Source organism: Phoenix dactylifera, chromosome 6 (assembly GCF_051530095.1).
Source record: "Phoenix dactylifera cultivar Ajwa chromosome 6, Ajwa_hap1_PhDact_Kaust_v1.1, whole genome shotgun sequence".
NCBI classification, from domain to species: Eukaryota; Viridiplantae; Streptophyta; class Magnoliopsida; order Arecales; family Arecaceae; genus Phoenix; species Phoenix dactylifera.
In genome coordinates, this window is record NC_143195.1 from 36077460 (window position 1) to 36092830 (window position 15371).

General features: G+C 37.2%; 2 protein-coding genes across 5 annotated transcripts; one reads left to right on the forward strand and one right to left on the reverse strand.

Moving 5' to 3' along the window:
• The first annotated feature begins 562 nt into the window (after positions 1–562).
• Positions 563–4762, forward strand: LOC103720990 (phosphoribulokinase, chloroplastic-like). The gene is made up of 5 exons (XM_008810994.6): positions 563–1267; positions 2668–2752; positions 2841–2925; positions 3321–3565; positions 4264–4762. Exons 1-5 carry the CDS (start codon positions 705–707, stop codon positions 4513–4515), a joined length of 1230 nt encoding a protein of 409 aa, XP_008809216.3. The 5' UTR covers positions 563–704; the 3' UTR covers positions 4516–4762.
• Positions 4763–5161: 399 nt separating this feature from the next.
• On the reverse strand, positions 5162–14416 carry LOC103720991 (plastidal glycolate/glycerate translocator 1, chloroplastic). 4 transcript variants are annotated; one of them, XM_089923629.1, is made up of 11 exons: positions 13953–14416; positions 13555–13870; positions 11267–11528; positions 11057–11172; positions 9501–9610; positions 9150–9327; positions 8852–8981; positions 6002–6507; positions 5570–5790; positions 5341–5453; positions 5162–5189 (listed from the first exon to the last, which is right to left on the reverse strand). In XM_089923629.1, the coding sequence occupies exons 1-8, from the start codon at positions 14250–14252 to the stop codon at positions 6357–6359; spliced, it is 1563 nt and encodes a 520-aa protein (XP_089779755.1). In that variant the 5' UTR covers positions 14253–14416; the 3' UTR covers positions 5162–5189; positions 5341–5453; positions 5570–5790; positions 6002–6356. The 4 variants fall into 4 exon arrangements, with proteins under 4 accessions (XP_089779755.1, XP_088580096.2, XP_089779754.1 ...); XM_088723970.2 differs by having other exon boundaries at positions 5162–5229; XM_089923628.1 differs by having other exon boundaries at positions 5162–5256.
• Between the last annotated feature and the right edge of the window lie 955 nt (positions 14417–15371).

Here is a 15371-nt window from a genome sequence, read left to right on the forward strand (position 1 = left end):
GGCATTCACGAGGTGAACGGAAAATGTATAGTTTCGACATTTGAGCTACTAGAAGAACTGGAAGGAGACTAAAACTGTCATGCAGGCATATTCCTACAGATCAGAATCTGTGAGCATGATGGTGACTTGGGAGATGCCTGTAGCCCCAAGGATTGCAGCAAAATATTCTAAGATGGTACAGTTCTCCCTCTGCAGCTCTTGATCTGAATATCTATCGCCTTGGTTCATGGACCCTGTTCACCTCACTTCCCCACCCTTCATTCCCTCATCTCCAACCAACCATCCTTCTATCGCCACGTGGCAGACCATATCTAGGCTAGTGAAACAGCCGCCAAGCTCGCTCCATGCTACAACAAGCAAGAATAATCATGCTACAATTGCATTAAGCAAAAAAAAAAGAAGCAATTATCCAAATCAGTAGGTTTCACTCACTAAACAAAAACATTTACAGCGAGGCAGAGAAAAATCCGAGGCCACAACGACGGCTTCTTGAGAATAGAGTACGGAGCAGATAATTCGGTAGGAAACAAACTTTCAGCTACTCAAAATGGCCCTCGAAAACATCAAAAATAAGGGAAGGCACACCTCCACTCCCTTCCCTCATCTTCGTGCCCTCTTCTTCCAACTAGATTTCCCTCTCCACCTCTTCTTTCCTTCCCCTGGAGGAAAGCAGAGCCACAGACCTCAGCTGCCACCCTTGAAAGATGGCAGTTTGCGCAGCGAGCACCACCCCTTCCCTTCGCTCCCCCTGCTGCGCGTCCAACCCAACGAAGACTTACTTCGGATTCAGCCAGAGGCAGCAGGTCATCTTCTACACCGGGGGGAGGAGAAGCAGCGGGAGGGGAGGAAAGAATAATTCACAGGCCTTCTATTGCTCTGCCGAGGCTCAGACGGTGGTGATCGGACTGGCAGCAGACTCGGGGTGTGGGAAGAGCACCTTCATGAGGAGGATGACCAGTGTGTTCGGAGGGGCAGCAGAACCACCCAGGGGAGGGAACCCAGACTCCAACACTTTGATCAGCGACACCACCACAGTGATATGTTTGGATGACTACCACTCCTTGGACAGGACTGGGAGGAAGGAGAAGGGAGTGACAGCTTTGGACCCCAGGGCCAACAACTTCGACCTCATGTATGAGCAGGTGAAGGCCCTCAAGGAAGGGGTGCCTGTGGAGAAGCCTATCTACAACCATGTCACCGGTCTGCTTGACCCCCCCGAGCTCATCCAGCCTCCCAAGATCCTCGTCATTGAAGGACTGCATCCAATGTGAGTTTCCCCGGGTTTTATATGACGACTCCTCTTTCGTTCCCTTAGTAAATGTGGTTTCCTTGGTTCTTTTTAAGTTTTCTGAACTTAATCATCCCTCTTCGTTTGCCTTTATCGCTTTGTTGGGCGTAAATTGTCCAAGAACTCTGGCCGGCGATTATTTGTAGTAAATTTCCATGCAGTTTAGAACTTGAACTTGTGATATTTCCTAATTAATTATTTATATTTTCTTTTCCTTCATGCATGCAGGCATGCGCACTAGTCTCTGACTGTAATTCATGACCATACTAGTCTGTTACGTTAATCGTGTTTATCTTAATTGATTTAACTAACTGCAGGAGTATTCGAAATCTGATCTATATATTATTCTTTCAAGTTATGGTGATTGATGTTCGTCCCCTGCTTTAAAGCATTACATATTTCCTCTGCTTGTATGATCATGTGTTGTCGGTTGGGTGGCCATTCGCGATTCGTGTTCCATTTTTATGCGGAGATTTTTCTTTTTTCTTATTCTTGATTTAGTCTCTGCAACGTTTCTTATCTTTGATAGGATGACCATTAGATAGATGAATCATGCTATGTCATGATGTGAAGGTGCTTTTGTGTTATTTTTATGCTTGAACATGATGAACGTTTTAGCTCTGATCTGTCTTAATTCCACCTGCAAATGATTCAGACTGATATTCTATAAAATATTTCTTGAAATATATTTGATAGACAACTTGACGAGAATGCTTATAATTCTATTTTATGTTCTTCTGATATCTAGATATATAATTCTGTTATTTTTTGAGCTCAAGACGATCATCGCAGACTAGCAAGCAAGCAACCTGTGTATGATGAGTAATAAGTGCCTATTGGGCATAGTTGCTTCACATAGATGCTTCCTAAAAACTAGTTGATGCTGATGTTCAATGAAGGGTGCACAGGAATGCGACTCTCGTGCACTCTTCATTGAAGTGCTAGATATTTTTGCAGACATTTATAGTATTATCTCAAGACTGAAATATGTTCACAGAAAATGTCTGATACTGCAGCAGCATGTCCCCAATTTTTTAGATCCTACAAGTTGCCTTCCTTATAGCATAACCATCCAAAGGGGATGATTTTTTCTTATTTAACATGTAAAAAGAAAGTGGAATACCCGGTATGCACATACAAAAAGTTCGGGCCAACAATTGCTGGTTTGGCAACTCCATAATCAACCAACTCCGCATGTTTGGCAACAAATCTTGTGAGTCGCACCAGTTCCCTCTCGCCACAGACAAGATTGTTCATACTCTTGGTGATAAGATAAACAATTGTTTCTGAATCTTGGGGCAAAGCTATCTGCTTTTGGGAAGCTGTTTCACCTAGTATGAAACTTGACTACAATTCTTGATTTCTTCCTCAATCTTCAGGTATGATCCTCGTGTGAGGGATCTCTTGGACTTCAGCATCTATTTGGACATCAGCAATGAGGTCAAGTTTGCATGGAAAATCCAGGTCAGTGACTGGAGCCCTAACTGATTTCACTACATATTGTAGATATAGCTTGCATGTCCTTGAATCAGATTAATTTTGTGAATTGCAGAGAGATATGGCTGAACGCGGGCATAGTCTTGAAAGCATTAAAGCTAGCATTGAGTCTCGAAAACCTGACTTTGATGCCTACATTGGTACTTTTCATAGACAGCCCAATCTCTATTTCTCCAATTGCTAGATGCCAAGTGCTCTTGCTTGCTTAGAGAAACCGAACTAGTTGTCATTATTGATATATTTGGAGCAATTTGACGTTAATGTGTCACCACCAAGGCAAGGTTTGAATCCTCATCGTTAGTGATTTGTGATATATGCTGCAAATAGAACCTCACAAACGAAGAGTGACCTTTGCTATTTGGATCACCTGTAAACTAAATGAGGCATAGTCAAGACTGTAAAACTTGATGGCTTACTGCCATTTTCTGTGTGATGATCATAAGATAATACGTATAGATATGACTCTTGTTTATATTTATGAGCATATTTTCTTTCTGGCACAGTCCTTACATCACTAAATTGTCACCCTTTGCAGACCCACAGAAGCAATATGCTGATGCTGTGATTGATGTTTTGCCAACCCAATTGATTCCTGATGACAATGAAGGGAAAGTGTTGCGGGTTCGCTTGATTATGAAAGAAGGGTCGAAGTATTTCAGCCCAGTTTACCTCTTTGATGAAGGCTCCACCATCTCTTGGATACCCTGTGGGAGGAAACTGACTTGCTCATACCCCGGAATCAAATTCTTCTATGGCCCAGATGCCTACTTCTCCCATGAGGTAACTCTTGAGTCATGAGAGCTAGAATCCATCCCCCAACCACACACACACAAACACACACACACACAAATCACCATACAAATGTCTGATTTGTTTCAATTAACTTGCGAACCAATCAGAAAGTCACAAAAATGATGATTGCAAAACCAAATGAAACAGGAGAAATGGATCCATTTTAATATGATTAAAGGTTGTGAAAAGCCTGCGCTGATGGCACATATAACTCTTAATAAAAATACATGGCAAAAACAAAATCTTAAAGTTGATTCAAATAGATAAAGAGGAAAGATTTCAAGTTTATGGTCTGTTTATTAGCAATTCTGAAATTGGAGTGCTGAGGAGGTTTTTTGTCTTGGGAATCAAGCCAAGTATCAAGCCCTCCAATAAATTTAAATATTATTAGATGGAAAGCCTCCATAACTTCATGACACAGCTCCATTTCCATTTTTTGCAGCATTTTTATTAATATGAATGATAGCTCCCAAAATTGGGGCAAATAAATGTAAAATAAATGGTGAAATAGTTTCTACTATAGAAATTCGACGTCAAGAACTAATCTGCAAGCTGGGCCATATAGTAACTAGTGTATAAAACTCTAATACACAACCAACTCACATGAATCAACACAGAGCTGGTTGGATGGTGGGATTCACAGTTTCTACAGTTGATCAACCTCGTTTTGGATTTGGTTTCCATAGGTTTCTGTGTTGGAGATGGATGGGCAGTTTGACAAATTAGATGAGCTCATATATGTGGAGAGCCATCTTAGCAACATCTCAACCAAGTTCTATGGGGAGGTGACGCAACAGATGTTGAAGCATGCCGACTTCCCAGGCAGCAACAATGGGACTGGTCTCTTCCAAACTATCATCGGTTTGAAAATAAGAGATCTGTACGAACAGATCATCACAGAGAAGGCAGCTGCTCCTGCAGAAGCAGCAAAAGTTTAATAGTCCATATTTGCATAGTCAAATTCAAATTTTCTTCTCATATTTGACCTCCTAAAATGACATAACCAGTATGTTTATCTCATGCAATTTATATAGTATCTGTAACAAAGAAGCAGGAGAGAAAGTAATGTGGCAAATCCCCGTCTGATTGTAAGCATTGGGGTTTATCCAAATCCCCACTCCCTGAGTGAATTCTGATCTCAATCACGATTTCCTTAGAAATCAAATGCATTTTTCGATGGAAGAACTGTGTGAGGTTCCACTTGGCCATGCTGATGGTTATTTTATAATTTTTTTTAAATGGTTGTATGATTAAAACAGTGTCTTTTCTTTCCAACCACTTATCTGAAAGGATTTAGAAAAGCTTGCAGCGACAAAAAAGACAACCTTTAATGAGAGTGGCTGCTGTACAAGAATTTATTAAAATAGCCTACTAGGAAGAAGGCTTGATGGTTATGGTTGTCCTTTCTTTTAACCATGTTGCACACCTCACAGAAATATTAAGTGATAAATACTTTAATAAGAGCCAAAGCCACAGCCTACAATAATTTTATTTTGCAATAGTAATGAGGGTTCTTTTTCTCAATCTTTCTGACTTGCCCCTATAGAACCAAGGACAAAAGATTTAAAAAAACAGTCATTTATATAGAGTTAAGATTTGTTCCATATATTGCCTGTGAAAGGAGGAAAAAAATCCATTTCAAGCAGATTCATCTGGGGAAAATCAGAAATACTTTAATCCTGTGTATACAATATTGTGCATGTAATGTCCCCATCAAGTCACAGAAAATAAGAGAAAAAAAAAATTTGTGGATGGAACTTCACCTTCAAGATAGAGATTATTCTTCTCTCCCTCTTTCTTGTCTCTTTTTGTTCCATCTGCTTCCCTCGTTCTTCTCTTTTATTCAGTTCTTTCTCCCACCAAGCAGATTTAGTGTCTGAAGTGACAGGGCAAAATGATCATTAAATATTACAAGAAGAATCTTTTTGAAGCCGTCTTTGGATGATTAGGCAGGATTTTTACACTATAGATAGGAAATTAGCCTGACGTGACCTGAAGAGTAACTCATGATTAAATGCTCTCCATTCTATCTGTAATGGCTCTAATGCCAGCAACAATTGGGTGGTTGCAAGACTGAGAGAAGGATGTGCATACTTCATGGGATCGAAGCAAGAGACTGGCAAGAATGGTGCGTCGCGTCTAGGTTGGCACCTTTCCTGCAACGGTATTAGCCTTGGCACAAGAGAGAGCATTTCGGTAAACGGATACCAAGACTGGAGAGAACGACCAGGGAAACAAATGGAAGTCTAAGATAATATGGACAAAAAATAAAAGAAAAGGCAGGAAAGAGTACTGTTAAACATGTAATTCCTGTTCTCTCACCTAAGTAATTTCTTTTCTTTTTCCTCTTCCCTCTCTACATAAAAGTTCGGAAAACCACGAGGTGAATCCATCAGAAACACATGAGAAAACAATCTCTCTTACCTTGCTTTTTCCGGCAGCTTCTCCTTGGTCTTTGCCAAACTTTGCTTTGCCTTCGGATGAGAGACATGCTTCATTGCTTAAGTACATACATACATACATACATACATATATTTGACATTTGAGTTATAGCCCTTTTTTTTAGATTTTCTTTTTTTTAGTTTCATGAGTGTCCATAGGCATATAGCACCTTCCCCTTCCAAACTTCATGCTTTCAAGGACATGCAAAAAGAATTTTCACTTGCATAGTGAAATATCTTTTGTGCAGTCAATGATTCCTCCATTAGAGTCTCTCACACCCCAAACGAATAGTTTGGGAATTTACAGCCAAACCACTTATATAAGCAACATAAAGAGATTACTTAACTATCAAAAGTAAGCTTTGCCTCACAACAGGGATGGAGCAGAGCAAGGAGCCAAATATTCCAGTCAGTCCATAAGCAATGGCGCAGAATGGAAGAGCCTCAGGTTCCTTTGCTGACAACGCTGCTGTTCCCAATCCATGAGCACTGACAGGAAAGAACATACGCAGCAATCATTTAGTCCCATGAACAAGAGAATCGAAAAAATTATAACAATTCCCATTAAAGGTTATTGCATCAAACATTCAAGCTGTCTACATATTTGTCGCTATGCAAGGTTGATAAAAGTATTTAGTTTATTTCAAAGAACTAGCCTCCCAGGTTGCACATTGTTTATAAAATTTCATTACCCCCTTTTTTTTGAGAAAATGGTAGGCATTCCATTAAAGACTTAACTGAAAGTGTAAGACGGTACACATCGAAAGAGTGACGTTAAGGTTGGAGAACCTTAACCTCAGAAGAGCAAACTAAACATATATCCAGGAAATCTTGCAAGGATAAGACACCATTAAACTTGACTGTAATTATTACTAAAATCAACAACAACTATTGTTCAAGTCCGCCAGCTCCAATTTGATGCCCCATGAAGTTACGTTTGGTTGTTACAAAAATGGGTAGACCATCCCTCGGAAATCCATTCCAAAAATTGTCGGGAATGATTAGTTCGATTCCTATGTTTGGATAAGTCCAGATAAATCACTAGGAAATGAAATAGACCTGATAGCATATAATATAATTTATACTTATTAATATATAATTACTAATATTCATCTAATAGCATTATTTCATAATAATATTCTTAATTGAACAAAAAATATTATTAATAATATAATATCACTAATATTGTAATATTAGTGATAATATATTAGTAATGCTAATAATAAATATAATATATTAATGAAATAATGTAATATATTATATACAATAATATATATTTTATGTAAACTATATATATACACTAAATTATTTGATATTTTAATATTATTAATATAGTAACATCGAAACTAATGTTCCAACAATATTTTAATCTTCTAAAGTAATTATATGGTCAATTTTAATATAATATGATATCACAATATTAGTAATTATTAATATTAGTAATATTATAATAAACTACCTTTTGTTCTTTAAGGGTGCATTTTGGTGTTTTGCAAAATCAAGACATTTCATGATTTTACTTTTTTTTTTCTTTTGAAATTACAAGCTATGGTTTTTTAATATCATGTGTTTTACTGTGCATTGTAAACTTATAAAAATCCTTAAATCACAAAACTGAAAATTTATACTCGAAAAGAATTTTCCAAATTCACATTTTCAACCCTTATCATCTTAGGTTATCCATCTTTCGAACCTCCTCAACTTTCAGACCTCCAAAAAAATTCAAATTTACAAATGATGGAAATTATGATTTTGATAATAAAAACCTCCAAATGCAGCATACTTCTTTTTTATTTTTATTATCGAATATAGAACAACCAGAAACCATTTATAAATGGTCAAGTCATCTTCTTAATAGCATAGCCCATAATTCATTTTTTCTGCAAATGCTGGATCCTCAATCTTCAAGGTTTCTGTTCTACAAACAATGTACTATAAATGGATCTAGAACAAGTGGCTTCGCCATTCATGATGATTACTGCAAGGTAACTAAAACATTTTTCATAAACCCCCTAAAAAACCACATCTTTGATTTTCCCGCAGAAAGATAACGTACATTATTAACTCTTATTTTCTTCAAGAAAAGCATCAAACCTTTTAGAGGAAATCCTCATAAAGGAATCATCCTGAAATATGTAAAATCCATAAAAGGAAACCTGCAGATGATAACAGATGAAAACATAGGACTCAATCTTCCTCAAGAAACAACTTATTCTGTCTAAAAGGAAGTCCTTGAGAAATGAATTACCCTAAATTAGAGATGCAGTGAGGAAACTTCACATTGCTCGGAGCACTATAAATCCAATAAATTCATGAGAAAAGAAATAGAGAAATCCTCTGGAAGATAAGTAACTACACTTTTTTTATTCCTCCATTCTATTCAAGAAAAACAGCATAAGCTTAGGCAGGTCTAAGTAACTAAATAACCATCTACACAACTCCAAGATTTTTGCAGATAGCATATTAGATTAATGGCTTTCATGTGATTAAATTCATTTGTCTTACTAGAGAACAGTAGTTGACCACTCAAATATCTGAAATCCCATTATGTAACAGAAACATGTTTTATGACATCTGGCTCTTAAATCATGAAATCTAGATTTATCGACTAAAAATGATTCAGTTGAAACTAAAATTTATTTATAAAGATTTTAGCAATTGCAATTTCATACGCTAGTCTTTTGCTCTAACTTGTTAAAGAATTGTTGATAGCAAATGTGAAGATTTTTTCCCTGAGATATTTGAGTTCCTTTTGTAGAGTAAAAAGTATAAATTGGCAAAACTATGAAAGAGTTGTAGATCACGCAATTTCAGAAGAAGAGAATGGAAATACCTAGAAGCTGTTGCTATTCCTCTGGCTATAGGATCATGCAGCTGAAGTTTATCCATCACAGCTTGCACAAAATTTGCTCCAACAAGACCAGTGACAACAACCGCAGCTGCAGTAAGTGATGAATTTGCACCTACAACCGCATAAAAAGAAGGAAATCAGAGAAATAGAAAAACAAATAGCAAGACCTGCAACCAAGTAGAATACAATAATGAAATTATTCCATTCACCATTGAAGAAAGCATGTTGCTGGGTATTTATCAAAAAATTCAAGCTTTATGCAATGAGTCTCAGACATTACCTTCAAACAAGGATACTATGCTGAGAGCTAAAGCCACAGTAATACATCTTGGTAAGATTGATATGGTAAAAGTTGATTCTAATCCAACAGCACGTCCTATGATGGCAGTTGAATACAAAGAGAAAGTAGTTGCTATAATCACTGATGAGAAAATCTCAGCTGCATGCCTCTTCACAAGCTAGAAGGCGAAAGAAATAACATAAACTGTTGTCATATATTGGCATATGATGTGGGAAAAGATAACAGAAGAAAACATTCTTGAGTTATGTTTGTAACTTAAACCAATATATAATGAAAACTTACAGCAAAAATTGACTTGCAAAAGTATAATCTCGGAATCAAAGAGGTTACCTTTCTCTGTTTGAACATTGAAAAAGCAAATGAAATAATGACAGATCCCAGAAAACCCATGAGAATATCACCAGCCCCAGGATTTGATGACACTTTGGTTAGGTAGTCAGCTGTAGAAATATATAATTAATCAGCACACACATAGTGAGCAAGTCATAAAATCAATTGATCTTTTGTGCTGGTTGTAAAGGAGAAAAAAATTTGACTGTGTAGTGGCTACACATGTATGCTATACTTTAGGAAAAGTGTGGGCAACTGAAGTCATGGTCCACTTCTCTTATTTGAATTCAAGTCGGAGTGTATTAGAATCCTTGGTATGTTTTGGATATACGTCCTCTCTTTCAGAATCCCTTGGTGTTTCTTTTATATCTTATGCCAGAATATGGAGAAGCTAAAACTTGTTCACTTCCTAGTGCCCTCTTTCCAAATGTGATACAATGCTAATGAACTCAATCATAAGACAACAACATTATGGCAGATGAATAAGTTTTCATTCATCTACAAGAAGAGAAAAGCCTATTCATCTCACATGATGTAAAATGTCTATGCCAACAGGACTTGGTAATCACCCCTCTCCTAATAGGCAGAGGTCCTGGGTTCAAAACAGTATGGCAGCTATTCCACCATATTTCGACAGAGAGAGGGGAGGGGGGAGGGAGGTTGTTCCACAATTGGACTTGGAATTCAATTTGGAAGATAGGGGGGCAAAAAAACTTAATGTCAAAGCAGAAGATGACTTTGTTTAACAAATGTATGACAAAGTGCACAGCCAATAAATAGGTCAGCATGTATTATATTAAGCTAGGCAGGTTCCTCGTCGGTATCTGGATAACTTATTAGTGCCTTTAAAAGGGCATATATACTGATAAGCATATCATCAGAGATGTTAACAGTAGTTCGGACTGCTGTATTTGATATTTTGATTGGCATGTCAATTGACACTTATTTACAATATAATATTCTCAGATATGTTAACATTTATCAAACTGTCATACCATATTCCTTTTGAACTTGTAATATAGCTCCAGACACAATCATTGACTATTTAGAAGCCAATTCATTCTATAAATATCACAACCAATCCAGAGGCATCATAATAATTAGAAAATCTCATAATTTTGAGAAACACAGGAAATTAGACCAAGTTACATGATTCTTCAACAAGAAAAACTGGAATTTGTACGTGACATCCTAATATCCATGCATGTGCATCCGTACATATGCTTGTGCTTTCATATGTACTTATGTACGTAGGTATATCTGCTTGTTTGCATGCATGTAAGTATTAAAACATCAACTCCCTGATGTTTTGCGAGCCGACTGCCAATAACATACCTCATATGATACAAAGTTTGTGTGCATTAGAATAGTCCCTAATTCATTGTGGCAATGGATGCAAGATCATCCAAAGGACCTTACTGTAAGTGTTGAAATGGAAGATGGCTAAAGTAGAAGATAAAAGTCATTTAATGCATCTCCCACATGCTTCAGTAAAATGTCACATGAATTTCGATACAATAAGGTAAGGCAATCTCAAATAGAAGTAAGTTATTAACCTAGAACAGCATCCATTCCAGACCGTGAGAAATACCCATATGCCAGTGCTGCCAAGTCTGCAGCAAATGCACAGCAGATAATTGGATGGAATACCTTCTTGACATTAGATGGCAACCTGAACAAACGAACAACAATAACTAAATAATTGCCCAAAATGTTATTAGTGCAACATATACTTTATGATCTAACAAGTATATGAAGCATATTACCCAGAACCAAGCATGTACCCCAAAACTGTAGCAGCAAGAAGGAATGGAAGGCATGTTCTCGCACTTGTACCAAGTGCTATTGGGCTTACAAGTGCAAGAATAAATGTTGAAATATAAATTGCAGTCCAAGCCCAAAGTTCAACAGATGTAAATGGAGAAGGTTTTGTCATGGGTTCTGCAGGTATCATTTCTGTCTTCACAATTTTTCTTACAGTTATGGCTGTGTACCCAGCAACACAAAGCGAAGCCAACCAGCCACCAACTGGAGAAGAAAAAGGAAACTGGTCTGTTATTCAGAAAGAGATCCCAACAAGCCACTACAGATTATATTTGCCAACTGAAAATTTTTGTTAAAAGTTCCTATGAGACAATATATCTACAATTCACTGATATTGTTAGAAGTTAATGACATTCACAGTAGAAGAGAAAGTAAAGATACAGGAAGAAAAGGCTGGAAAAGTTGTGTACACTCTCTGTGTTATGTGTTGTAGATGTTATATTTGATTTTACCTTTTCATGCTGCTCTATCCTCATACTGGTCCAGGCTTGAAAAGATATCATATTAGCCCTTACTGTGTGTAAATATCATAAGCATATACATATGTCTTTTGCCTTTTTTCTCTCTCCAACCAGATGTTGTCCATCCATATCTACATTCTGCATATAATTAGGTACATATCTTCTGCATACAGAGATTACAGATGAATCTAGACATTGTATGACAACAACATTATCTAAGTGCAAGTCTTGCATGCATATTGTCTGCATGCCTTCAAGTTAAATCAACATTAACACCAACACTCCCCTAGTTATACTATACCAGAACTCAGATGCTTGCAACCAGGGACCATCATGATGCTCTGGATACCATTCATGTGACATACGCTCCTCTATTTACTATTTATGCAGAGTCTAATCATTCTTGTGGCAAGCTTCTAGTGGATGATTATTCATCTTGCCTTTGAGAGAAGAGTGTTAGAGATAACTAGTACAATAGCCCCTAATATATATATATAGATATATATATATATATATATATATATATATATATATATATATATATATATATATATATATATATATAGAGAGAGAGAGAGAGAGAGAGAGAGAGAGAGAGAGATCCACTCAAATCCGGTCAAGTCTAGATTGGACGATGGAGGTCCCACATCAATGATCTAAGCCATTAAATATGATATACTACCTCTACATTGTTTACATACCAAAAATCATGTGATTTGGAGGTGCTTAGCCTGTGCATCAAGTGGTCCAAAATGAATAGTCTAAATAACACTAAATTATATATTTTTTATCACTTGATGCTTAGGCTAGAGATCTCCAAATTATATGACTTTTAGTATATAAGCAGTTTAAAGATAGTAAATCACATCCAACAACTTGGACCATCGATATGGGACCTCCATTGTCCAACATAGGCCTATCTGGATCTGAGTGGAGATCGATTCGAGTGTAGCCAAGTCCAACTTGATATACACACATAGAGCACAACACAACATATAATGTTAACCATGTTGTTTTTCGAAGCATCCTTCATTTTTTTTTTCATGATTTTCATATACTATGTTAAAAGAGTTCATATAAACACTGCCCTTTTTTTGGTGACATGCCCATTCATGCGTGAATAATCAAAGAATATATATAGGTTGTGGCATTTAAACTAAAGCCACTAGCCACTAGCCACAGCGCGCACTGTGGCCTTTTCAAAAAGTCACAGCAATCGCAAGCTGTGGCTTTGGGCTACCAAAAGCCTAAAATAAATGGAATCGCTGCGAACCGAATTGCATTCCCCAGTAAGATGTTAAGCTTTTGTTTCAACAATTCTTCTCTAAGCATCTAGATTAAGGCACTCTTTGCATTTTGCAACATATTGCCATCCTAATTTATTATTAGATTTCATCTTCCAAGGTTATGATATTGATTTGTTACAATATACAACTTGTGTAACTATGGTGACAAGTTATAAACACAGGAAAGAGAGCATCCTAAACAGGCCATACAAGTAAGAATCCTAACAAAATAAAGATGATTATTTCAACATCTTGTTAATGCATGAAAGCAAGTTTGATGGGACACAAGCATTAGAAGAAAAAGTTCTAATAAGATATGGCAAAGGATGCAGTGCACTTATATGGAGCCATATTGAAGCGAAAATAACTAGTATAAAATCCCAATAATCTCTACAATTATTGAAGATCATGATATAGCAGTACCATTTTATGTAAAACAAACTAGTTGTACTACGAGCATAACTGACGAATAGAATCACGAACCTAGGATAAAGCAAATCTTAAGCCCCGAAGCCGCCGGGATATCCCTCACGGCAAGAGGCAATACCACCAGCGACGGGACGTAAAACAGCGGAAGCCACCTCTGGATGAACAAAGTCGCCGGGTCAAAGAAACCCATCAAGCCCATCGCGGCAGACGGAGCAACATAATCCAAGACCATCAGCACCGAGAACACGCAGAACATCCCGAAAAGAGCGCTCGGGAATTTTATAGCGGCGGCAGCAAAAGCCTGCTTGAGAAACTTATCGGCCCCAAGAATTATCCCGAGCGACGCCGCCAAGTGCAAGATCCCAAGAACCTGGCGAACAATATCCATATCCCAGATATGAATCAGAATTTGATATCCGGCATCCACACAGCATAGAACGGAAGGCACTCACATTGGGAAATCCGACTGCGGTTCCCCCGCCATCGGCGCCGGCGGATCTCGGGGGAATCAGGCCCTTGGATTTTGCGCCATCATCATCACACGCGACAAGAAATCGGAAGCGCGCCGCCGGGATTGCTGGGCCTCCCGGCGGCGGCCGAGATGAAGGAGGTCTGAGACGGGAGGAGAAGGGTTTGTGCGAAGAGGCTTTTGGGAATCTTTGCAGCAAAATTGAGGGTTTTTTCAGGGATAATTTGGAGTTGCGGGAACGTGAGAATGGTGTGGGGGCAAGTACTAAGGAGGCGGTGGCCATGGAAGGGAACCGTTGGAAGTCCAGGGCTCAGCAACGTTGCCCTTTGGGATGGGGCTTGGGTTTTAAATTGTGCGGCATGTGGACAGAAATACGAGGACTGGATTTTTTCGCTTTCGCCCGCGGGATCAGGAATCCATCGATTTTTGGGTTATTTTTCGATGCACGCTAAAAAAAAAAATTCATAGGAGATTTATTTTAATTTTTTAAAAAACTTTTGATAAAATTAAAATATTTTTATTTTTTTATCAAATATTTTTTATTTTATTTAAAAATATTTTTAAAAAATAAGAAATTACTTTATGTTCCATCAAAAAAATCTGCCAAATAAAACTTTAGTTTTTCGATGGTAAAATACAAAAAATGCCACAGATCAAATTTGAATTGATTAAAAAAAATTAAATCCAAATATACTTCAATTTTATCAAAGACTGAATTCGGTTTGATCATTAGTTTTATCAGCACATCAAATTCTTAGGATCAAATTGAATTAATATTAGTTCTAGCAAGATTATAAACAATATATAAAAATTGATTCACCAATTATATTGTAAATATATATAACGTATAGTACGTTAGATATTATAAAAATAATATTGTATATAAGATTTGATTGATAAATATATATGATTATAATCAGAAATAAGTATTATTGAGTAACTGCATGAGGAGGAGGTGATCGTGAGGCTTTATATTGCGACAGAGGAGCCTTACGGTCCATTGCCTATGATTCACAAACTCAAGCGTGAGCTGGGCTGAGATGAGCAACAACTTTGATCCAAGAAAAAAAGAAGATTTGGCATCAACACAAGAACTTTACGTCAAGTACAAAACAAGAAATCACATCATCATGAGATTGGATGGTCAACGAACTCATTGCGAAAACATCAATAGAAAGTCCCAATGTTAATTAGCATATGTATGTACTCCTATTCTCTTAGTGGAGCAGATAATAACAACTAAAAGCCAAGATGAGTTTATATCCTGGTACACATCTCACGCATGCCAAAGGAATTGCGAATACCTGAGAGTTCAATCTACCAACAAATTGTAAGAAAATATAAAATATATAAATAAATCTACCTCATCCTATAAACTTAAGTTTTTGGGACAAATGATGAT